The sequence below is a fragment of the Lepisosteus platostomus genome, chromosome 15, assembly GCF_059453375.1.
Source record: "Lepisosteus platostomus isolate fLepPlt1 chromosome 15, fLepPlt1.hap1, whole genome shotgun sequence".
Lineage (NCBI taxonomy): Eukaryota > Metazoa > Chordata > Actinopteri > Semionotiformes > Lepisosteidae > Lepisosteus > Lepisosteus platostomus.
The window spans coordinates 22,425,535-22,450,837 of NC_142625.1; the positions used below are offsets into that span (position 1 = coordinate 22,425,535).

The following is a 25,303-nucleotide window of genomic DNA, read 5'->3' on the forward strand; positions in this document are numbered from 1 at the left end:
GTTTTTGAAGGTATGAGCTATAGTCCAGTATAAAGCAAAAGCAGAGGGTCTGGAATTTAGTGCAGTATCCATAAAGGATTAAGGAAAAGACAGCTATTGGGATTTTTGCTTAATTTTGCCAAGGTTTTCTCTATCTGTCATCAGTCTGAGGTGTATTACATAACTAATTTTTAAAGAAAAAAGGTGATGACATCCATCCTGAGTATGTGCAATCACCAGTGTGAAAATATGGCAGAGCTCTGTACCATGCTGAATTAACTGAAAAATTGAATGACTCTACACTGCATTAACAGTTGGCATCTGAGGCTTATGATGCCTCCAGAGAATGTAAATTGACTAAACCACAAAGAGCATTCTGATTCATTTGTGTTGCTTTGGAAAATAAAGATCTATTTGATGTTAAGTAATGCTTTTTCCTTTCCTGGTAAAATAGCTCACCATGGTTTGGATCGGGGTGGTCTAACTCTGGTCCTGAAGAGCCAGTGTGTTTGCAAATTCTCTTTTAAAGCTATATGTGCATAAATTTGTCCAGTGAAACCAATAACGAGCTGATTTAGGTCATTAAGAGGTGAGCTGAAATGAAATGAAACTCCACAGACACATCAGCCCTCCAGAAGTTAGACCACCCTGGTTTAGAGTACCGGAGAACCCTTAAGACAAAATTTCTATTTACAACACTTCATCTGACCATATGACATAGAAAACTGTCATTGAGATGCAGTTTGGCAAATCCACACTGCCTCTTTCTGTAATGTTGTAGCCTGATGATACTAGACCATCATGGAGATCTGCAACAGTTAGCCTTGGATTTGTGGTGGTTTTACAAACCATTTTCTCTCAGCACATGGTGACAGTATTTTCATGTGTTCTCTTCCTAGCAAGATACCAACTGTTCCTGTGCCTTGAAATGTCACAATAGATGGACACAATAGTGGAAACTGGTAGATTCAGCTTTCAATGAAATTTCAGTAGCCATTAACTACCGTGTGAAGATCAATGACTCTTTGCCTGCAATTTTTAGAGCGTTCTCTGGCCTTGAGAACCCATGACCAATCAATGTTACTGATGGATTTTCCTCCTACTGTGATACTTCCTTTCATACCCCCATGGAAACAGAGATCCAATGAAGGCTTCTGGAAGGTTCTGGGAGCTTCATCTGAATGTCCAGACAGCACAGTGTTTTCAGAGGATTATTTTGGTGCAGTGTGTAGATATTTGGGGGTGTGAAAAAACTGCAAATTGTAATTTAGAAGAAAAAAATTGTTCTTTGAAAAAACATGATGCTGCTGTTTTCTTAGTAGAATTAGAAATTTAGGCTAATTTGCATCTACCAAGCAAGACAAAAATTGCATACTTTTTGGTCGGATCATGTTTTTTTGCTTACGTTTAACAAGGATATGAATAAATATGGAGGCACTGAATGTCTTATTTTGGAGATTTTCAATTTATGTATTCGTCTGTAGTGCAATGCTGGAATGAATGCAGATCCCCATGAATGCAACGCCAGTGCTGATAGAAAGATGCTTGTGTCTTTGTTTCAGATTTCAGAGATGTATTCAAAGGTGTGCAAACCCACAAAGAAGAGGAAGCCTCCTGCGTCACCTCCATCCACTAAAGAGAACGCTGGGCACAGGACTGAGCACTGTTCAGGTAGCAATGCGGAGGGGGAGGCGGGCACAGGGTATGATGTCACAAAGACACAGGTCTGGGCAGGAAGTGCCCAGGCAGTGATGCCCAGTGAAGACCCCTGCTACGAGTCCATTAGTGAGAAGACCTGGGTGGGGGGCGGGGATGCTGACCCAGCCTACGAAACTATTGACGCCAACTGGAAAAGGGACAAAGCCCTGGCACCCCAGCAAGGCAAAAAGAAGAAGGCAATCTCAAAGACCCTCCCCAGGGAGAACCTATACGAAAGCATCAGCGATCTGAAGCAAGGGGCCACCACCAGCACAACCACCATATTCACATTTAATGATGGTGTCGAAATGTATGTCACGGGACTATAGTGCCCACTCTTGAATCATCCTGAAATGCCACTTTACATATTCTTTTCATCCATTCCGATTTTTTAACCATGCTCGAAAGGACGCTGGCCGGACATGGCACAACAATGTAAATTCCTTGCCTGCCTTTGAGGGTTGCTAGAGTGGTATACTTCACAAGCTGTTTTGTGTACAGAAAGCTGAATGCATTTTTATTTAAACTTACATTGCTACTGACAGTACAAGGTACTGAAGCTAGTAAAGGAACCAGTCCAGATTTAGCACTCAAACCAAGTAAGAATTATTGCCAATGCTTTACTGATTGGGGCTAAAAAATACTATCCTTATTCCTTCGTGAACAGCACACAATATGATGAAACAATGTACAGCAAACTGAGATTTATATAAAACTTCTAGGCCTACAGTTACTAAGCTGCATGCGCAGAAAGTTCTTGTCAGCTCTCAGATCCTTAAAGGATCTTCCATCATTTCACATTACTTAGTCTCTCCACTTTTGGCTGAAAGTCTCATTATTAACCATTCCAAAGTCACCTGTAATGTCATTTGCAAAGATGTTTGAAGTGGATTATACCTGTTGTTTTTTGGGGTTGTATAGTGTTTGTGAAGAAGTTATGGAGCTATGTTGTTTAGCCTCATTCAAGTAAAAAGTTACCAAATTGTTCTAGTACTCTCACATTGCATTTCTATTTCTCTCCACTTTCTTGGAGTTAGAATGGGTTGTTTAAAGAAAAGACATTCAGAAATAATTCCCCTTTTTGATTAATTGATTGTCCTTGTATTGGTTTTCAGTAGCTTAAGCACATCCTTTAAGTGTATATGATATATACTCTATGTATATTTTCTAGAACAACTATATAGACTATTTGACTTTTTTAATTTGTAAAGAGCTTTGAAGACAAAGTTCTTTACAAAGTGGCTCCTAATATGATATAGTATACAGTCTTGAGTATTATAGTACTGTATATGTTTTGCTATTATTTGAAATTTAGTATTGTTTTTTCATGTTTACTTTTTGCTTTTATTTTGTCCTTAACCTTATGGGTTAATTATCTTTAAATGGCCTTTACATAAACTAACAACAGGTTTAGAATTAGTCACCGATTTCAAATATGAATATTGTTTGAGAATAGGACTTGTTTACAATCTGAAATCATAATGTCATTCACTCCAGCTCCTAACTTCAGTACATATCTAATTCAAAGGAACCATATACCTTTACTCATGTGCCCCGCCAGACCAGCCCGTTGTTTTTTGCACTGGGAATCTGAAAACAGAGAAACATTAAGTGCCAACCAGGGGACACAGAGCCATTGATTGTGTGCCACCCGAAACCTGTCAGCTGTGTCTCTGCCTGATGTCTACTCTACAGGTTGCATAACTCAATCAATGAGCCTTTAAATACAGAGCCACTTTGGAATGTTCTCCATATTTTCACTTGTAAAACCAAAACCTTTTGCAAGCTTCAGTTTTTCTAAAACAGAAAGTAGCCGGTTAATTATTTGTTTTTAGTTGCTCCACCGAAGGTACTTAACATGTCATCCTTATGTTTTCCCATGTTTTTAAATGTGTTTGTATTTAAATGTATGGATAAGCTTTGAGACTGTACTCCGACTGTGTGACGTGTGCAGTGGATTATCTACCTGAAAGTCTGCTCCCACGTGATTATTCCTTTGCCAAGACTCCGTTCCAGCGACCTCTGCCACAGTCTCTGGTTAGACTGTTGGTGGAGGGAGGATTCCAAAGAAAACAAAGTAATGAGCACAAAATTACAAGCGAGAGAGATTTTGGAAGCTCGCCTTTTTATCTGGTCCGTCTTCAAAAAGGCCTCTTTGTAAACGAACACTTTCCCATGCAGCTCAAGAAATGTGATTTTTAAAAATATTAAGCGTTTTATGAAATCTGAAATGGAAAAATTAAGTGGAAAAAAAAGCTCAGGGAAAGAAATACAATGCTGGATTAGGAATAATTAGTACTGTATATGGGACAATAAGAAGAAACATTTTCTGAGAAAGCAAAATGCTGTGTTGAAACCGTGTCACTTTATTCAAGGTTACAAATGCACTGTATATTTTCTATAAGCACTGTTTTTATAAACTAGAGATTATTCTAAAAACAATGTAACAGAAAAGCTAAATCACTGCCATGCTTAAATGTATTATTTTGTTAAATGCTGTTATTGCAATTTGCTTGCTTGAAGGTGCATGCACTTAATCTGCTATGGTACCTGAGAATGTTTACACAGTTACACAGCAATTTTATTTCAGGATTAGCTCTTGATATATGGATTATGACAATGCCACTTTGTCCTGATATGCCTAGATACTGCATGATAACAATAAAAGCTTAACTGATAGCACTGATTGCTGAAAGCCTCTATTTGTTCAATTAGAACCCACAACTCAGAGTACCTTGGCTGAAACTCAGTCCAGAAAAGAATGTGTGGTAAGAGTCTGGGGAAGCAAGTTCTGTCTACATGAACACCTGATTCTTCTCACCTCTAGACACATCCTGTGACGCACAAGGATTAAGTGGTAATTATTTATATATATACATGTACCATTAAGAATACAGACAGATGACTAAGGCATTTTAAAATCCTGAGTCAAGTGAACTGCACATCTCACATCAAGTCCTTACAGCTTTATAATTACTTTTTAAGCCAATAGGCTCGAGGAAGATCAAGAGGACTTTAGGGATCACAAGAACAAGTGCATAGTTATAAAGAATAAATATGCTGTGTGACATGCACTAAACCACCCTGCTAGGATTAGATTCCCACTCAAAGCCATACAATTCCTCCTTAGACAGTGGTGACTTCTGCTATAACAAAAGGACAGGCCACCTGCTGTTGTATTTCAGCATCATCCAGTTTTGATGGGGGATGACATCACCTTTTAACTGGTTAATTTAGCCCTGTTACATACGTACTGAGAAGTATTAAAAATACAAAATAAATCGAATGTCTCCAGTACACATTTGTTGTGTTTTTAATGCCTCTCAGTATACATATACCTATGTACATATGTATAATACAATGCATATTATATTAGGGAGCACATTCTTGATGTCTTTTAGCAATCAAAGTTTAATTTAGCTTTATTGTTCTGATTGTGTATAACGTTTCAAATGGTTATCTGGTAACAAATTACAGCTGTGTATCATTATGGACATTTTGTACCCAAGCATAAAACATTTTAGGTGTTCAGTTTTAACCTCAAATAGAAATGATAGGCCTGTATACTTCAGAGAAATGTGTAAAAACTGCTGAACATAGTGTGGCAGCTGGTGTTACTGTTACCTCAGTCATACCACAAGGTGTACAATATGAAAAGCTGTGTAAGTAAGTGCTAATGTGTACGAAACTGTAATTTTTTATGGAAAAGTATAATTCTTTTAAAGTAATGTTAATTCAAGTTTATACTTTTGTAATAAAGTAGCACCTTAAAATATGAATACAGATTATTTTCTTTACTTGCATATAAGAAGGCGACATCTCTGGAATTTATGAGTGGTACTATAAATTACTGTATTTAATCCATGGACATTATTTCATTTAATTACCTAGGTAACTCTAAAGTACTGTTGCACTCTAAGGCATATTCACCCACAAAATGCTGTACATTAGTATGAATTATGCAGGACAAGACATCATGCAATTCAAATGTTAGGATTAAATAAAGTTTATATGGTTACATGTCTATGAGGGAAATGTATTTATAAATGTGTCTTCATTTTCATGTAGTACTAATGCTTAAAACCAATATATATTAAGAGTAAAACCTTGAAACTACACTTATTTGGCAACATCAATCATTATCATTAGAACTTCTTATCATTACATATTCTGCCACTGAGCTGAGCACCAATGCATTAGACAAACTTTAACTCATTTTTTGCTCCATTACAGTTTAAGCATGAGGAACAAAATGTGTTCTACTGACATCCACAAGCACACAGCCTTAAAAAAATGCTTTGAAACTCAGTCTTACTTTGAAAAGGGTGACATGGCATCACCACTGCATGCCTACTTGAATCAATAACATTACTGTAAAAGCCTGTTTACCATATATTTTTACAGGTCTAAATTGCTTAATCACAATAAATAACCTAAAATCACATTGTAGTATTGCATATCACAAAGAGACAGTAGCCAATGATAAGGTTGCGACAAAGGCAGATGCTTGTTTTGTAAGCTGTTGTCACACATCTTTACAGGAGCGATGGTTTGTTTGGTGCCAGTGTCTTTTTCTTACAATAATACCAAATCTCTATACCTATACCAAATCTGTATATGATGTTTACAACAATTGAGTAAATAACACTTAATAATATGACTAAAGAGAGCTGAGCAAAGCCCTTTTAAAAGCTCTGCAACTTACCTGATGTCTAATGCTTTTACATTCTGTTCTTTCAATGGATAAAACCTCTATTAATGAGTTATGGACATTCATATCTCCAGTCCTTCAGATGATACATTAAACTGAGGTCCTGATTGCTTGGTGATTAAAGATCCCATGGCACTGTTAGTAAGAGTAAGGCTACCTTTGTGTCCTGGCTAAATTCCACCTTGGGCTTGCACAATCACAACTTCTCAAATTTCTCCTGTAATTCAATTGGAGAAATAATTTCTCACTCCTCCACCTGATCTGCTGTGTAGTGGAGCTGCTGGTGCATAATGGCTGCCATGTGTCTCCCAGGTCAGGCTGCTCTTCAGCAATGAATGAAGTGTGACCCCTCCTATGCCTAAAGCACTTTTGAGATCCTTAGCGATGAAAAGTGCTATATAAACAAAATATATCATCAGATTATTATATTGAGTGCTATGCACCCCAAATTAAGGTGCAAAACCATTAATTATGTAGCCACTATTAGAAGTTAACATCAAGCAAACAGTTATAATTCAATCATATCTCCTTGTCTAAATGACTGTGTGGTACAATTATAGCACACTTTAAAGCACACTTCACATTCTAAATGTTAATATTGTTCTATAAGTAGTTAAAACTTTGCTATGCCGGGAAACGCAAAGAAGAATCCTCAATTAACTTTGAAATATGCACCTCACAACTGGAATCGCAACTTGAATTCAACTAGTGCACATACAAATGTGAAAACTATAGAATTAAACTGACAAAAACAGAGCCTTCCAGACATTAGTTTCTAATGAATGTGGCCACTGATGTTCTCTACTGGCAGCAAAAAACTACACAAGTTAAACAGCAACAAACAATGGAGATTTCAACTAATCTCTCTGAAAAAATGAAAAACTTTTCTTTTGGAAATATTAGTGTGGCTTTATTGCTTCAATGAAAGGATGCTATTAAAGTAAACAACCACACAGCTGTATTATCTTACATTTTTGTTAACAAAGATGTGAAACAAAAATGTACAAAAATCTATCGTTAATTCCAATGAACGATAGAGAAGTGAGATATGTGATAACGGGAAAAGGGTTGTCTGGATAATTAAGGTTTTGGCTCCGTGGTGTCTTAGGGTAAGGCCGAACAAGCAACCGATAGCTCTGCTCGAAGGACATGCCTAAGATACACTTGTGTTTCCTGTGACCGCCATTTGTGAATTTGTGTTCATATTCAAAGTTTCAACTGTCCTTGGAACAATACAAATAGGTTACAAACACAACACATATCTTGGAAAATGTACGCACTGTGTAGAGAATCAAAAGCAAAGAGAAACAACAGTTTCTAGGCTGAAAAAAAGAGACTCAGCAAGCTAATTTAAGTACTTGGACAATGAGTTGTTCCTGGGCGTTCTGAGTACTTTTGACATACCATATGCTTCTAATTTAATTCTGCTGGAACTTAATTACTTAAATAATGAATTTTGAAACATGAATTACTGAACTGACTCCAGCTTGTTGGAGGCCTCTTTAAAGAACTAAAAACATGGAGGATTTTAAAGCTCAGTAGGTGAACAAAGTTGGCATTTCAATATTACAGATCATTACTGTTTTTTTTCTTTGTTGTAAGATGTTTCGATTCCATCCAGCTACACATTGTGATTTCTCCTATCATGCCTTGCATCTAATTAAACCTTTAAGCAAAAGGTTTAGCCTATTTTTATAGAAATGTGCGACTTAGTCACTCTATATTTAATGCAGCACAAAAACACAGGCAGAAAATCTGAGGGGGTTTTTCCCCATACAGTAATAATGTGTAACAGAATCAAAGAAACATTGTCATCAGTACATGTCATCAATTTTTCCCATTCGCTAAAGCATAGGATTAGATGCTCTCCCTTAGGAGAGGGGAATAAGGGACTGTTATTAAGTCATGCTTAGTTTAAATAAATGAAGGTCAATGATATTCCCCGACTGTTTAATAAACTATATTTTATATAGCACCTTTAAAAACATCTTCCTAAAGCACTTTACAGGAAAAGTTAAAAAGTTAAAACAATGAAAACAGTAACGAAGACAAGAGATTACAATATTAACACAAAGAAACAGAAGGGTTTAGGGTAAAAGATGCAAAGGGACAGAATTACAACTATTTATCTGTACAGCTGTATACCTATTGACCTGTAATGATTTTAAGGGCTCATCTGGAATTAAACTGGGAACTGGGATTTGTTCCAGTAGAGTGAAAAGCACTGGATTCGTCATATTTCTGTTTTCCTGAATCCAGCCAAGATGATTCTTGGGAAGGCAATTTCTTCAGACAATGAGCAGCGAAACAAAAGCATACTATTAAAACTTTAAAAGCTACAGCCAAGAAGCAAATCCTTTCTAAAAGTTCAGTGTAGGTTATAGAGAAACCTATTGTGTTGACTTTATGAATCCTGTTAATAACGACTCTATCGTATATTATATCGAGATTATGTTAAATCCATATTTATCGTTGAACGGTATTTTAAAAGGATATAAGGTGCCTGAAAATAGGTACAGATACTTTTTCCACAATAGTACCTTATTAACAATTAATTCGAAGGCATCATAATATTAGTTTCACTACAGCTGCAAAATTCAAGACTAGGCAAACTAGGAAATGACATTTAGAGTATGCAGATAAGACCAAACACACTGTACTTTCCCACCTTACAGAAAAAATTCCCTAAACTGACTGTCTAAAATATTTTTATTATTGAAAATAGAAGACTATGAGGTGCTCGATTCGACTCCAAATAGTCAAGGGGAAATGACCAAGTCAAATTGCTTCAGAACCTGATACAGTACCTTGACTTTTTCAAAGGCTACAATAAAACTGTCGGATTGCTTAGGTACTAGCATCCAAACAAGCTACAGGCCCAACAGCATCCTCTTATTTTTGGCCTCTCACATTTTTTAATTTCTTAGATAAAGTAAAAAAATATATTTTCATAAGTGTAATTTAAACTGAGAAAATCACAAAGTTAAAATAAAAAAAAATACTAGTGGTTTTCTAAAATGTCTCTTCCAAGTCTCAAAAGGTCACTTAGACAGAATTCTTACAGGTAGTATAGAGAGTTTGTATAATTCTGGCTGTCAGCCAGAAGATACTGGACACACAGCAAATCAATGAGGGCTAACAAACACCCGCTACTGTGGTAAGCTTATTAACTGCCACCGTCTCTTCATGACATGCAGTTATGCTGTACCTCATGGTGATACAGTAGGTATTCCAAACAATACAGCAGTATAACTAAAGTATATGTACCTGTAGAAAATAGATATAGCATACACATTTATGAAGAAAAAGCAAAAAGGTATACCCTTAATATGCCTTTTCTAGACATAGACTGTTGTTTAGTCTCGTCTGTTACTTAACACGCAATAAAACCTGTACATTAGTATGGATGTTGTATACAATAAAAATGATATTTTCATTGTACGGAAATAAAATAAGACAAACGGCATTTCCATAGCTGGACCTATGGTCTCTGGGTAGCATTTAGAAATTAACAACCCCCCATTTGGAAAGTCGCGAGGAGTTATTTGTACAGTGTTTTGAGAATGTTGAGAAAAACCGCCGGAAAGGAATGAAATTTCGGAGGTTTTTTTCCCCAGAATTTGACCAATATTTACCGAACCGCGACAGAGCTCACGACAGTCCAGAATTCACGGGGTCGCCATTACTGCTGGCTTCCAGACATCTAGGGAATTCCCGGGCGACAGGCAGTGAGAGTCGGTGCCACCTTTGCTCTGGGTCAGGGCCTGCGGGTTGCCAGACGAAAAGCTGCAATAGTCCCGTGAATCCCGGATCTGCACAGAGGTTTGTATCCCGAAAAGACTAGTTGACTGGCGATTCCAGATTGGAAACCTCTGCAGAGAGCAATAATTGGCGAATTTTATTTTTTTAATAAGAAACTTTTTTTTTAGGGGGGGTTGTAAAAGTATAAAAACTTTCTACATAATACACCATCACCAGACTCCCAAGAATGTGCTCCAACATGCTCCATTTTCAACCCCAACATGATAGTGGAGAACCATCAGAAAGAAATGCATTGCAAGGCGCAGTGCTACATACTCGTGTGAGCTTTAAACAGTAACACAGACCATACCGTCCGACACGTGTGATACCAGCAAGGGGCGGAGTTGGAAATCACGGTTCTCCCCAGCAGAAAAAACTAGTTGGATACATCATGAACTATGCTTTGGTTTTAGATCGATTTCCGCGTCTTTTATAGCTTATTTTACTATATTTAAGATAGTATGGCTGTGGAATATAGATAATATTAATAATTGTTGCCATTTACTGCATTGCGCCCTACTCGATATAACATTCAAAGAAAACGTGTGAGCAGTGCATCCCAGTTTTTAACCAAAAGATATGTATCATATTTAAAAAAAATCTAGAGACGTATTAAACCCTTGAATATATGTATATAATTTACATTCATTATTAAATAGTACAGGGAAATTTTTATTTTCAACGACTGTCAGAAGCTTATGGAGTATGAGCTTACATACGTTTTGAAAATAGTTGCTTTTCAATACGAAATATTTATATTATGTCTTTTCCATTATGCGCGATCCATTTAAAAAGAACAGTTAAGTACAAACGTTTATATACCTCTATAATATAACATGTCCTGGGCCATAGGTTGCAATTGACTGATTTCATTCGTTCACATCTGAATACCGTGTTTCGCTGTAAGGCTGTTGAAGGGCTAAATTTAAGATGGACATCTACACACAGTGTTTATGTAGAAAATTTTAACATTGAATATAAGTTATTGGGCAGTAAAACTAATTAATAATTGAAACCATGTTTTTATAATTGACCTAAGTGATTGATACTTTATTCATTTTCTTACGTCCATTTTTGCCACGTGACTGAAGCAGGCCGATCGGAAGCATTTTTAGGAAAACAATCTTTGAAAATAGTTTTAAAATACAATCCGCAATCAGATAGAAAAAAACAAACAAAGATTGATACATGCGCATTGTGCATTGGAATACACAATGGGTCAAATTCAGCCATAAACATTCAGTGGCTAAAATAGACCATTTCTGGTTCATCATTTGTAGAGCCCGAAGTAAATAAATGACAATTTAAGAAGAGAAACGGCAGCTCTCTCATTTAATGACTGACAATAAAGATCCCTTCTGGCTCTATTTCCCAGAAAAAAACGCATGAGCTGAGATGAAATACATAAGGGTGCACGATGCATGCACGCAGGTAACATAAAGACAGCTGAAGATATAAAAGTTCGGGTACACAATAGCTTCTCTCTTCTCGTTTGACTCCATGAAAAAAAAAAGTCAATAATTAACCTGACACATCTGAACAGACAAGCAGTTTACACCACGACAGTGAGCTGAATAACCCGAAGAATGTCTAAATGCCAGATTAAATCAACATGCCCTTTACAAAGTAAATAAGAGTTAAGAATGTAACTAACCAATAACCTCAGCCACTACATTTGAGAATTTGACCAAGGGGACGGAACGTGTGGAATGAAGTTTGTGCCTTTTGAAGCAGAATAGCTTTGTATTGAAAACTGTAAAAAAAAACGAGAAGTGCGTTTTAAACTTCGTACACGTGTTAAATAGAGGAGCTCAATAGCAAACACACAGGCTTTGCGACAGTAGTGGCCTCCATGATGTCTGTCTCTCTAAAGAAGTTGGGAACGTTTCTGCTGTTCAATTTGTACGCCTCTCCCTTCTCTGAAGATAAACCCGAAACGGCAAAGAGCGCATATTTCCTGTTTTACCTTTTTTTTTCAAAATGTCAAAATGACGTATGACGTACCCCTTAAAAAAAAGGTGGAGTAAAACTACCCCCTCAAAATGCTCACTCTGAAATCATGGCTCATATTGTTGTTCATATTTACCCTTAAGCGTTATGCTATACGCTTGTCTTAGGCCTTTCTCAAAGGAATAAACCATGCTACGTGAAAAACCAGCCACCTATGCCGGTGCGAACCTCAAAGGGGAATTGCAAAAGACACCCTCCACTCATGAAATCATCCAAATACGAAAACTGATACAATCTTTGAAACATCCTTATTTTCTGCCGCCTCCTTCCATACCCCCAAGATTATGTAATTACAGCGTCGCTTCTGCTTCGAAGGAGGGCGGAACTGGGCTACAGAGCTCATACGATTATTACACGCAGCCCGCCAACTGATCGGCTTGCTCAATTTTTCTGATTTAAAGAGCGCACAAAAAAAGTTCGTTTCGAGATAGCTTGGGAAACAGCACCGAGTTCAACCGTAGAACTAGTGCTGTACTTACAGTAACTGCCGGTTTCAGAGCTAATAAAAAGAGAGGCTACTTAATCTTATCGAGGTATATCGTGTGTTACACGCTGTTAAAGGAGCAGAATAATACATGCATGCAGTATGTTTAACTTGCTACCTCATTCAGGATTGTACGCAATGATCTGCGTGCACTTTTAATGAGAAATAATCATTGGTTGTACCGGAAACGCGAACACGCATAAATTACGGCGTATGTTTCGGTTCTCTGGTACAGGGGTGGCGTAGGTTTTAGAAACCAATCGAAATAATGAAAAGGTTAAATTTTAAACGTCCGGGGGTAGCTTATACATTGTAGGTGTCTTTTTTATCGCTCCTCCAAGTCGTATACCGGCCGGCAAGCCTGTACAGTACAGTATTCGCAAGAGGCAAAAAAAAAACTCCATGATTGACATTTCTTATTCCACCAATCAGAGTTCAAGATGTTATGGCCGCGTGCCAAAGTGGAATGTTTATATTTTTCCGGGGCCAATCAGAGTGAATGGAAGGCGGGGCACGAGGATTTCGCCCGGCTGCATGAGTTGGGGAGGGGGGGCGTGGCATGTATTTTTTGACAAAAAAAAACAATCTTTTTTTTTCTCCTTACCGGCAGCTGCTGGGATCTGGTGTGGCAGAGAACCAGCAAAAGTCGTATGGCAACTAAGAAGTTGAGTTCGACAGTTTGTTAAATGCATTTTCTTTTTAGAAAAACAAGCAGCCCTCGACGCTCTTGCACCTCACTTTAGCCTCTGTTATTTCTCTTGATCATGAATTCCAAGCGTCTTCCCAAGAGGTCTTTGATGGGTATCAGAGTCTGCACTACTCCTGGTCTCACCGGTATCAGCCATGCAGGGAATAGCAACTTAAACTGCAAGACAGTTACAACAAGGGAGTTAGGGATAATACTGGCATGCAAGGATGATCCTGCATCTGGATGCTTTACTTATGCTCTGAGGCTGGACGATGGCACTTTGAAAGAACGCCGAGGTGAAGATATCATTTTGAATGGGATCGATTTGAAATCGGAAGAGAAAGAAAAACACCCTAACTGTTTGGGAAAGGTAGGGAGTATGGACTGCTAGTTCCTTTTAAGCGTTCCGTGCACAAGTGAAAGGGTACTTGAACAGTACATTTGTCACTGATATTGTATTTTCTGAAGTGTCTTACGAAAACTTAAAATCTCTTACTTTTTATTTAAGTGTTCTGAAAAAATATCCCTGCTTTTCTAATGGCAGGATGTAACAGTTCACGTTGAAGAACGTACTGTACAGCAACGCTAGTGTCTTGCTGTCCAAGTATTTTACGGTACTGAAGTGGAAATTGTGCCGAAGTTAAATTTGCTAAGATGGCGACTCAATGCATGTTCAAAGTTTAAAAGGGAAAAAGGGGGTTGGGACTTTAAAAAAAATACCCCCCTCCCCCACAGCAATACCGCAGTGATCAAAAAGCTATCAGCGTATATTTGCTAGGCCCAACTCGTCTGTTAAGTCTTGTCTTACGCACCTTGACTGCTCCCGTACTCGGAGCATTTTATAGAATCGACTGATTTTCAAGGCCCACAGTTGAGCTTGCATGATTGCAAAAGGTCTTTTTCATACAACCTCCTTATTAATACACAGGAGCTGGTCTGGTAACCTCATGACTTACTCCTCTCTGTTAAGTGCGTTTTAAGATTGTTTCTAAGGCCATGACATGATAGGTTTGCTTCACAGAAAGGCAAGACGGTGCCTGAGCTGAAATGTCCCGTCCAGTCCGCTTATCCCTAAGGGAGGTTCTTACGTTTTACTTTGGTATATCGACTGTATTTTCTTTGAATTTGCATTTGTATAGTAGGGCTTGAACGAATTTTGGAACAAAAGAGTTTAATTGCTCACCATCCAGGTAATCATAAACTTGAAAGTTGCAAAGGCGGTTGCCGGCAATGTCGGTGTGTGTACAGCTGTATAGTTGCGTCACGCCCCCTCACTTGTTCTGTTTTTCACTGAGCGCGCTCAACACATTTAATTCTCCGCTCTTGGCGTTAAATGGTGGATGAAATTTTATATAGTTGAAATAATTATCATTTGTACCTACAATTTCTTCCTTTCGTAAAAAAAAACGAGTTTCTAAATGTGCACCAACAGTGTCTTTTGCGAAAGTACGACTTTCCACACCGTCAGAAAAGATGAGTGTAGGCATCGCTATAAAAAGCTAGGGTCACACCGCCGTGAAGGCATTTACAGAATAGCTCAAGTCCCCCCAAAAAATGTTTGTTTACATACGTAAATTTTAACATGTAACAGTTTTATTTTTTAAAAGTATGGTGGCTATGTTGACAACAAGGCCACACCCTCCAGTCCACAGTGAAGCAGGCAATACAATTAAGTTACAGTTGTGCATATCGTCTGTTGCACTCCCACTCTAAGCCCGTATAATAATTTAGCAACTATTCGCTTTCTTTGAAGAGTTAGGTTTTAAAAGACATCGACACAAGGAGTTCTTGGTTCCTTTAAGAAGCTGCACTTTGTAACAGAGCAGTTGTAGAAATGAACCATGTTAAAGTGTGTAGTATATACGACATAAATGAGCTTAATTTTATAAGCATTTCAATTGATCGGTGTGCTCTCCCTCCATTGAATGGGTAGCTGCCAAGAATAGAGAGCACATAGGCCAGTAGGCTGAATATTATTGTTTAGAGGCAAGGAAGCACTTTTTCATTTGGAATGTTTCAAATGTGCAGAAGAATAGAAGCAATACATCCAGCAGATGCTTATATGTTAAGAGAGCGGAGTCATTTTAACACTACATGTCTGCCCTGGAGCCCCTGGTATGTTGGAAATGGACATGCCTTAATGGACCATTTTCTGATTCCGACTGCTGGTGTTTCCAGTTCTTCGGCACTGCCTAGAGCCTCGTGTTGTGGCATGAAACGTGGCTGTGCTAGATTAGCATAACAATGCCTGAAGATATGCAAGTGTAGTAAATCTGCTTTGTCTTTCTTAACACCCATTCACGTTTTTTCAAAAGCAAGTGATGATTGGAAAAAATCTCATAAAGGTCTCCTGTAGGTCTCATAGAGTGGCCTTGAGGACTGAGCCAAAGTGGGTGTGACCTTGTTCAGATATCTTGAGGGTTCCCATGTGCATGGTGCAAGTCTCCCAAAACTGCCATCCATAATCTAAGCCCACCAGGTCTGGGTGATTTACCTGCTCTTGAGATTGCAAAGAATGTTAGTCTTATTGCGTGCACAGCCATAATAGGAATCCTGTTGGGAGCAGGAGTTGAACCTTGTGTACCTAACGCCTTCTGTATATTGTAATAACGGACCTTTTCTTAAACAGGCAGTTATTTTGCTCCAAAAAAGTGTTGCAGTCCTTAAAAATGGTACAGTTTTTATTCGGGGAATGAGTGGATCAACCCAAGCACTTTCAGTGTGGTTACGCATTATTGGTGATCCCTGACAAAAGTGTTTTTTTTAAACTAGAAGTTGAGAGGGGTCTATTGTTAGGAACCTATTCTCAGCTACAGTCTCCATGGAGTACTAACCTCAGCTTTTTTAATAGCGGAGGAAATTACTGTTTTATGTTGTTCTTCTTTGGATTGTAAATAAATGCCTGTGACACACAATTATTCCCTTTTCTTATAAGACTGTTTAAAAATACACTGCCGAAAGCTGTACCTCTTGTTAATCTAATTGATGGTCACAAACGAAGAGTCCACTCAAATAGTGCTATCATTACAAGTACAATTTATCTACAAACCAGGCGTATTTGGTCCATTTCCAGTGCATTTTAGGACTAGAGCCGCTGAACTCACTCTTATCTGTGTTAACACTGCAGCTGTTTTTATGTTACACTGATCTGCAAGAACATGTACAGTATGCTGCATTAGTGTCTTCGTTTCCTGTTTGAGCAGTGTATTTATACAGAATTATAAAAAGCTCAAATCCTAAGATAAGAACTCCTTAATTTTGCTTTCAGATTCCCATAAGCTGGAACAGTGAAGAAGAAGATGGAGATGGAGTGTCGTGTGACTTTCGGAAGAGAAGCCCCACACATCGTCTCGATCTCGGTGGTAAGAAGCTCGAAGACCCAGCTCTGCTGGAAAGCAGATGCATTGTGAGGCGAGCTCCAGAGTTCAAGAGGGACCCATTGTTGCAAGGCCTTGACCTCTCACTGGATGAGAGGTGTCTGCAGACTTCATCACACATCCCTGTCCCGAGACACAGGTATGGACCCAATATCCTCTTCATTTTTTGTTTCTTTTACTGTTGTGCAAAATAAATCCAAGAGGGGGTATCAATCAGTCATATGATTAATATAGGATGTACAACAACTCCTTTAAAGAACTACTGTACTCTACACTCATCTTTTGGGGTGGAGACAAAGTGCATTTTAGATACAGACGCGTTTAGTGTTCTTAGATGTTACTCTATCTAAAAGTCTCCTCTGTGCTTTGGAATTGCTAGAGTTATAGTAACCATTCACCTCTTTCCAGAATGTTTGAAACTGACTGACTGGGTATGATGCCCCAGAGTATGATAAGCTAGCGAAACTGCAATAATAGGAATGTAACCCGGATATTATTTTCAGTAGTTAAAGAACTGCCAGAGTTGTCTCTCTTTAAATTGACCTTCATTTGCATTCTTCAGAAATATTACTTTTTAATTTTAATTCTAGAGTCCAACATTCTTGTTCCTTTAAATCTTTAGGATTTTAATGCATTGTGTTCTGTTCCAGTTACTGTTACGTTTTCTTCTGAGCTTTATAAACCAGAGTAGTGGCTACTCTTCACATTCATTAAAAAGCTGCCTTTGGCAGATGAACTCTTTGAGTGCTTTAATCAGGTACACTTTATATTAAAGATGGATCTCAAAGGTACTTGGGCTTGAATGTCAGAAAGCCTGAATATAAGTGTTTTGTTTTAGATAATGCAAGCTGAGTGCTTTGTTACACGAGTCTGAAGTTTTTCTTTTTTTCTTGTTGTGTTATTAACTGATACGGATAACTGATATTCCTTTGTTAAGTATTGGTTAAACTGCATTGCCTAGCAGAGAGAAGGAGCTATTGCTGTTGAGCTTATTAGTGCCCATTAGTAGTCACAAAGAGAATAGCAACTGCTATGATCGTCCAGGCTAAAGAAGAACTATTTTTTAATGCTATTTTATTTTTTTCTGCTTTCGTATAGAAATGTTCTACAATCTCGTTAAAGGTTGTCTCTTGTGCTCTGATTGAAGAAGATATAAATATTGCTGGTGATATGCTGTAAGTGGAATTATGAAATAAAAATTATTTTAGATAATCAGGTAGTCATAATAGCAGTTTTCATCTTAAACTTAAGGCTGTATTAACCAATACAGGGTAAGTGGGAAGGGGATTCAAATCTACAATGTTTTAAATATTTTAAAAAAATCAATGAATGTGAAGGGAATTTAATAAACACTGCACTCTACATGGTATTGTAGATTACAGGTCAGAAATCTTTAACAGGTAAGAAAGTTCTTAGTCATCGTATCTAATTCACACATTACACACTGAAATGTTCTGTTTTTTAAATAAACGGATCTTCAAAACTGGGCCTTGCACAATAAAAGATACTTAATTTATCTGGAAGTACACTATCCCTCTGCAGATGTTTTGTGTCTCAAAACAGGTAGGTGTTTTTTGTCAGGACAGCTCTGTGCTGTCCCAAGACCTCTGGATACAGTTAGCCCTGGTCCTGTTCTGCAGTACAGCTTTCTTACTTGTCCTTGAAGTCCTGTTCTCCTTTCCCCCTGGTTCTTGTCATCAGAACAACAATCGCGTGATTACCAGTTCAATGCCATAAATAAAAAAAATGAGACCATCGCATCCAGTGACAGTGCCACTGACTTACAAAAAAAGAAGCTTCATAATAAGAATAATTCTGTTGTGCCATGACTTTTTGAAGATATATGTACTGTAGGAAGCTTGCATGTACAGTATAGCTAATCAAGAACTTGTTTTAAATTAATGCAAGGAATAATCGCCTAAAGATTATCCATCCATTTTCTAACCATCCAAGTCATGGTTACAGGGCAGCTGGAACCTCTCCCAGCAAGCAGCAGGCAGAAGCAGGATAAACCATAGACAGGATGCCAGTCCGTTGTAGAGCGCACACACAGGCACAGACATGCACTCGCTCACACCAAGGCCAATTACCAGTTAACCTACAACTTTGGACTCTGGGAGGAGAGCAGAGCAGCCGGAGGAAACCCATGTGAGCCTTAGGGGAAAAATCCAAACTCCTCAAAGACACTACTACAGGTCCGGAGTTACACCCAGGGCCCGAGCACAACGAGGCAGCAATGCTAGCCACTGTGCTTTCCCCCCAGAGACTATATGTGGTCATTTTTCAGAGTCAAAACAGTATTGAAACGGGTTGAATTAAGTTCCTTTTGCTTCTAGACTCTGAACTCCATGTGCAGATATTTGTTCTTATACATATAGTAATACAGTGCAGCATCCACCTGGATAAAACATACAATGCAGCCAATTTGCACCAGCAGCCCCACTACATAGCAGATTAACCCCAATGGGTAAAATCAAGGAATCTGTGAAGAGGAAAGTTTGAATGCAAGTATATTATGTGCTCTGTTTTATTTTAATTAATTGCAGCTCTTCTTTTTAACTAAAAATGAAAATAAAAGCTAAAACATGTCACTGAGGCCACTCTTTCCAAAGCAGTGTAAATTATAGTCTTTAAATGTGTTTGTGTCAGAAATCATCATAGTAATTAATGCAATTATAGCACATTACATACTGTGCTTACTTTAAGGAAGTGATCCAAAGTATCTGAAAAATGTTTTGTGATCTCGCAAGTAGAGAAATCTTAATTTTCCTGTAACATGATCAAAGTTCAATATATTTTGTGTCTTTAGCCTTAACATGGTTTTAAAACTTAGTATTTAAAAACTAAGCAAAATCAGAACAGAGCTTTTCAATATGACGATCTTGCTGATGTGACAGCTCTTTGACAAGTAGTAACTATGATGGGTAATTTCCATAATTTCTCATCAGGCCAGAGCTCATCCTGGTTTCCGTCATGTAAAGTGAAGCAGAGAGTCAGTGACTTCCCCCTTTGAACAGGATATTAGTTCATTAGAGGAATTACCCACCAGCGATACTGTTCCAACTTATATAGCTGGATAATGTACATCATTCAAGGTGAAGAGTCTGCAGCAGGAACTTGAACCCACAACCTACAGTACCAGTTATTAAATGAGAGGCTTATGCACTATGCTATGCTGCCGTTAACTAGGATAAAGGTATTCTCATTATATCATGTGTTTTTTTCATTCTCCACCCTTGCTGGTATTGCCAGCTATTCTCTAATTGGCATTGACATGCCCTGCTGTGCAGCCTTACTTAATAATTTGCTGCCAATTGTCAGTTGCCTGTTACTCTGCTATTCTAGCCTACTGTTTGCGCAGTCGGTTGTCTCCAGAATCTGTGTTTGTTTTGATGGTTGTTACTTTCTCAAGTCCCCAAATTTTCCCAAAGTGGAGTTATGCAATTTTTTTTTTTTCTATAAACAGCTTAATGTATTTTTCCTTTTAGTTACAGTAGACCTCAGATCTAGAGATTTCTTCCAAGGCCATTTGCCAATGAAATCATCTGTTAAATTTTAGGTTAACCACCACTAACCTTATATCCTAGACATTAGTGTGTGCGTTATTCTTTAATTTCCCCTTACAATATAGAATCAACTTTGTCATGCTCAGACGCCTCTCAGTGAGTCACAGTAAATTAGGTTTTTTCAAAGCATTGTTAGGGAATTATGGAACATGCTGAAATGAAAATAATACTTATCCTTTTTAAAGAGTAGTGTGGCAAGGAATTAAGGGCATAAGGTCATTATAAAACTTTGAAATGTTGCATTTTCTTTGATAGCGAAGTGTATTTACAGCAGTTCCTGTATCAGAAATGATTATTGTAGGTATTTAACATTAGAGATGAATTATTACTACTGTTCAGCAGTTTAAATTATCCAGATTTTTTGTGTTTTTTTATTAAAACATCTGTTAATATATGTCAACGGTACGTTAATACTGATATACAATATAAGCCTTCAAAAAGTGCACTTTTGGCTGTAGAATCATAATGCAGGACTTGAAACTTCCCTTGTTTGATGGAGAGGTACTGCTGGGAGAGGCTATTAGTTTAGTTTACAGCCATATATAGATTAGATTATCCAGTAAACAAGTCTGGACTTGCTCTGGCTGAGATGGGGGAGATAGTGGAGTCCTGTTTGTGAGCTTGATCTCCACAAAGGACTGGTTCAGCTCAAATGCAAGGTCCTGCTGGCATGAATAAAGTTTCTTTAAGCACCTTGTCTCTTTGTGATACGGGATCGATAATTCCTCGTGTTAGTGCAGTGCTTTTCATCTCAGAGGGACGTGCGCTTTATCTACCACTGAAGGGCAGCACTTACCTTGGGTGACATGCAACAGCCCCAGTAAGCTGCAGATCAAGTACATAACTGTGAAAGTAAATCACTATTTGAATTAATGCAACTTTAGGGAGCCTAGATTGTGCAAACAGAAAGAGGAATGTAGTAGGGACACCTAGAAGTCTTGTGTACATGGTCATTAAAGATCCCGTAACAAGTTAGTGTAATGTTTCTAAAGACTGTGCCTTCTACAGTACAATGTAGGTCACAATAATAGGGCATTAGTTTGAAAAGTGAAGAGTGCCAACTACTGGTCCACCAATATGACTTGCAGCAGCAATTTGGTTTTAATTAAAGATCTCCTATCCCCATACCGACTAGATCCCACCTTGCTTAGCGTCTAAGGTCTGAGAAGATCAAGATGTAGAGTGGTAATGCAGCCTCCTCAATTAACAAATTTGTACTGCTCCAAAAACCACTGCAGGTACTAGTGTTTGAACCAGGTTTGTTCGATTTGATAAAGCAGAGTTCTAAGGTAAAAAACATTGTTAATAACGGCTTTGATATAGCTGTCTGAACAAATATATTTTGAATGGTCACATTTGAACTAAACTATAAGTACAAACAGCTTATACTCTGATACAGAATAACCTTCTCATTGTAAAGGATGCCCAACCCTAAACAAGTACAAACCCATATACCATCTCTCTATTTCTCTTGTAGCTTGATGCCACAAGGCTTCACTGTAAGTAGTATGAGAAGCCTTTTAACAGGAATGTGTACCATTATGAAAACTCAGAGGGTTTTTTTGTTTAGTATATCTTTTGCAACTTACATGTGTACAAATGACTTTAGATTTTTATTTGCTTCAGAGTGAACATTCCAAGTCCCCTTTCTGTTTCACCGAGAGTTGTGTGAAATTGACGTTGAAGAGTTTGGTTATAATGAGAACAACTGCCTGGTAGTACACAATAATGATACATAGATGGAACACAACAGGGAGTATTTTGAGTTTTAGAATAGGTGTGCTATAGTTGCCTTATGGATCCTGGAATTCAAGGAGTCAGGTTACAGTGTAAACAAGAGCACAGTACACTCTGCGCATTTGTCATTTATTTCCATCCATCCAACCAAGCAGTTGTCTAACCACTCTACCCAATACAGAGTCGGGGGGAGTTGGAGCCTATCCTGGCAAGCAACGGGCACAAGGCAGGGTACTCTCTGGGATTCCTGTCCATCACTGGGCACATACAGACAAATGCATACACACACTGACACCAGGGCTCATTTCCCCAGAAGCAAATTCACCTAGCAGAATGACTTTGGGCTGTGGAAGGAAAGCGAATGACAATCCATCCAAACATGGGGAAAACATTCAAACTCCACCCAGAAAGCACACCAGGCCTGGGATTGAACCCAGGGCCCCAGCACTCAAGGCAGCAACCCTGCCACCCCCTGCTTGCTGTTTATTTGAGCAGCAGGAGGAGATTTGCACTGGAGAAGTGTACTTTTTTATCAGGAATAAGTTATTTAAAAAGAATTTAAGAAGTTAATTCCACACTAAAGAGAAGAAAAAAAGTAGACAACAGCACTTTGGATGTGGAGCCTTCTTTAGGTGTATATGTATGTAAATCATTTTGTTCAATTATAGATTTTTTTCCCTTATTCTTTCTGTCTTTAAATTCTTGAAATGGATGCTTATTGGGACAAAAATGACAAACGTTATGCTATGCTGTTTTTAAGTTAAGCATGTCATTGTGGTTTGGCAATAAAATAATTTAATTGCTTGTTTTTGACTATTCAAGCTTAAAAAATAAGAATAAACTGGTGATAAGCATGTTGGTTTTTAGTGTTTTGTTTGGATTGCTTTTAAACCTCAGGCCAAAGTAACGATTAATTAGAAGTAACTGGAGGAAAAAATAATTTCTTTACTAATACAGTCAACAGAAACAGGATGTTAAACTCTGTTTCAGCAATTTTTTTCAAGTCTTAATAATATATTATTAATTTTTTAATAAATAATTATAATAGAGTAAAAATGTTACAAATGACAAAAAGATTTCTAGATTATATGGTTGCTAGTAGCTACTTGATCCAAGGATCTCATCCAGCTATTTCCTGGAGAATCTTGGAGTATCACCTATTTTAAGGAGATTAGAAAAGTTATGAATGGGAGAAACCTTCAACAGTATGGTCAACTAACATGTTCCAGACACCCACAACTCTTAACATATAGACATACTTTCTATTATTGATCTGCTCTTGATCCTTGCTGAAGGATCTGTTGTGTTTACTCTTTGGATGGTGAATCATTTAATTGATTCTTGAATAATTCAGGGTTAAAGAGATTTGTACCCTGTCAGTTACCTGTTAAAGTCTTTTTATTTTTTTTTGTTTAGCTTCTGGACGAAGACACGTCTTTGTATATATATTTGTTTTTAAAAAAATATTTTATAATTAGAATAAGAAACCTGTTCAACATAACATTATAGCAATGCAGCTGTTGTGTACCAGAACATTTGGATAACATGTAATTTATAGATATCTAAGCATTGCATAGATGAATCATTCAAGTCAGCTGTTCTGGTATTTTAATCAGACCGCAGTATGACTCACTTCTTAGAATACAATAGATATCTTTGCAGATGTCACCTATAGTACATCATTCTGTTGATGATGCATACTTCAAAAAAGAGATTGGGATACTGCGCTAATCAATTAATTATAATCCAGTGTGTAGTCTAAATGAGCAGGAGATAATTGGAACCTAACTCTGGAGATCCACAGGAATGCAAATAGGAAAAAATAGATTTATCGTCACGATTTTAATGAAGTGAATAGAGCAGTGCACTCAAATGGTACTTGTCAGAGATGTGATTGTTATCTGAAACTAAGGTCCCCGAAACATTCTTTTTGCATGGTTCATATTTCCAATTTAACAATATATAGTAGCACATTAGTATTATTAAATATGATAGGTCTGATAGTTTGTGGTATTTGTGCATAATGTTAGTTAAGTAAAACATAGTTAAGATTATTGTAGTGGCTTTTTGCGATCAAAGCTAGGATTGTGCCACAAGACTCAATTCCGTCAGTGTTGCAGTACTGTAAATAACATATAGCTTAAAATAAGGGAATGGGAACAATAGATTGCTTTGTTTTGTAAGAAATAGAAAATCCACATCTGTAAAAATAGTGTGCGGTTGTTTTGGAAACTTTGTGAGTGTGCCCTTGTTTGTGTGCACATTACTTTTTTGCTAGTCTGTGGAAAGTCGGAGAATTGAGTGTTTTCATTGGCTCCAAGGTGCGAGTTGTTTTCGGTTTTCCATGCTTAGAGTTAGCCTGTTCTAAGAGTCTTGTGATGACTGAGGCATTGTAGCTTTAGTAATTTAGTTGTACGGTAAAAACAATCTTTCCTTCGGACTAACTAAACCATGCAGCTGCTGTTGCAGATCGTTACGCCGTACCAGTTGAGTCAGTTACACCCTTACAGGGTAAAAACCACATTGATCTGTGACAACCTGTTTCTTACCGATCCATCCCTCTCTGTTTCAGGCCTTCAATTCGGTGTGGCAATTTATAGTGAAGTCATTTTCAATTAAAAAGATGCGGGATTGAATTTTCTGACTTTGTGTGGTGTATTTGTCGATTAGAAATAGCTACTTTTTTTTGTTTTGCAGTGGAAGAAGCCTCACTGACAGTGCAGTCTGGAGGCATCAGAGCCACCAGCTGCAAGATGTAGATCCTGGTACTGGCATGATGCCATTCGAGTGGGGAACAACACAAGGCGACTTCGTTAAAGAGGAAACATCTTACATAACCCCACAGAATGTTTTATGAGTACTATAACCAGACAACTGTGCTTACATAATCTCTAATAATTACTGTTATGACAGTTACAAGAGCTATAACTTCTTCTAGGACTTCTGTTGCATAGCAACAGTATTGTCCAATGCGTTGTTGTTCCAGTCACCTCCTCAACTCTTCGTCTCTCTTGGCTCCTCTGTGTCTTTTTCACCCACAGACTCCATGACACAAAGAAAATGTTTTTTTTTTTTCCAGATGCTACATTATTATCAAATCGTGCAGGAAATGTAGCCTGTCACCGTAAGGTGCTTTGGTGATAAATGCACTTCTTCTTTTCTGCTGTAGAAGCTTCTGCCGACATTCCTGCCAGGTATAATTAGCTGCAACAGTTAGTCACATCCCTGTGGAATTCATTCAGCGTCTGCAAG

The 25,303-nt window shown here is 37.9% G+C and overlaps 2 protein-coding genes across 6 annotated transcripts in view; both read left to right on the plus strand.

Annotated features, from left to right (window-relative positions):
* Positions 1–4,359, plus strand: part of LOC148648252 (uncharacterized) — a 45,140-nt gene extending 40,781 nt beyond the window's left edge. For all 4 annotated transcript variants that reach the window (XM_088607601.1, XM_088607602.1, XM_088607600.1 and 1 more), the window contains one exon: positions 1,542–4,359. In XM_088607601.1, the coding sequence (XP_088463727.1) occupies positions 1,542–2,006 (465 nt within the window). In that variant the 3' untranslated portion in view covers positions 2,007–4,359. The remainder of the gene's footprint in view (positions 1–1,541) is intronic.
* An 8,207-nt stretch (positions 4,360–12,566) lies between these two features.
* slc2a4rg (SLC2A4 regulator) overlaps positions 12,567–25,303 on the plus strand; it is a 61,587-nt gene continuing 48,850 nt past the window's right edge. Inside the window, exons 1-3 of one of the 2 annotated variants that reach the window (XM_088608188.1) lie at positions 12,567–12,732; positions 13,294–13,741; positions 16,640–16,887. In XM_088608188.1, the coding sequence (XP_088464314.1) occupies positions 13,448–13,741; positions 16,640–16,887 (542 nt within the window). In that variant the 5' untranslated portion in view covers positions 12,567–12,732; positions 13,294–13,447. The remainder of the gene's footprint in view (positions 12,733–13,293; positions 13,742–16,639; positions 16,888–25,303) is intronic. The other variant, XM_088608189.1, reaches the window with a different exon arrangement.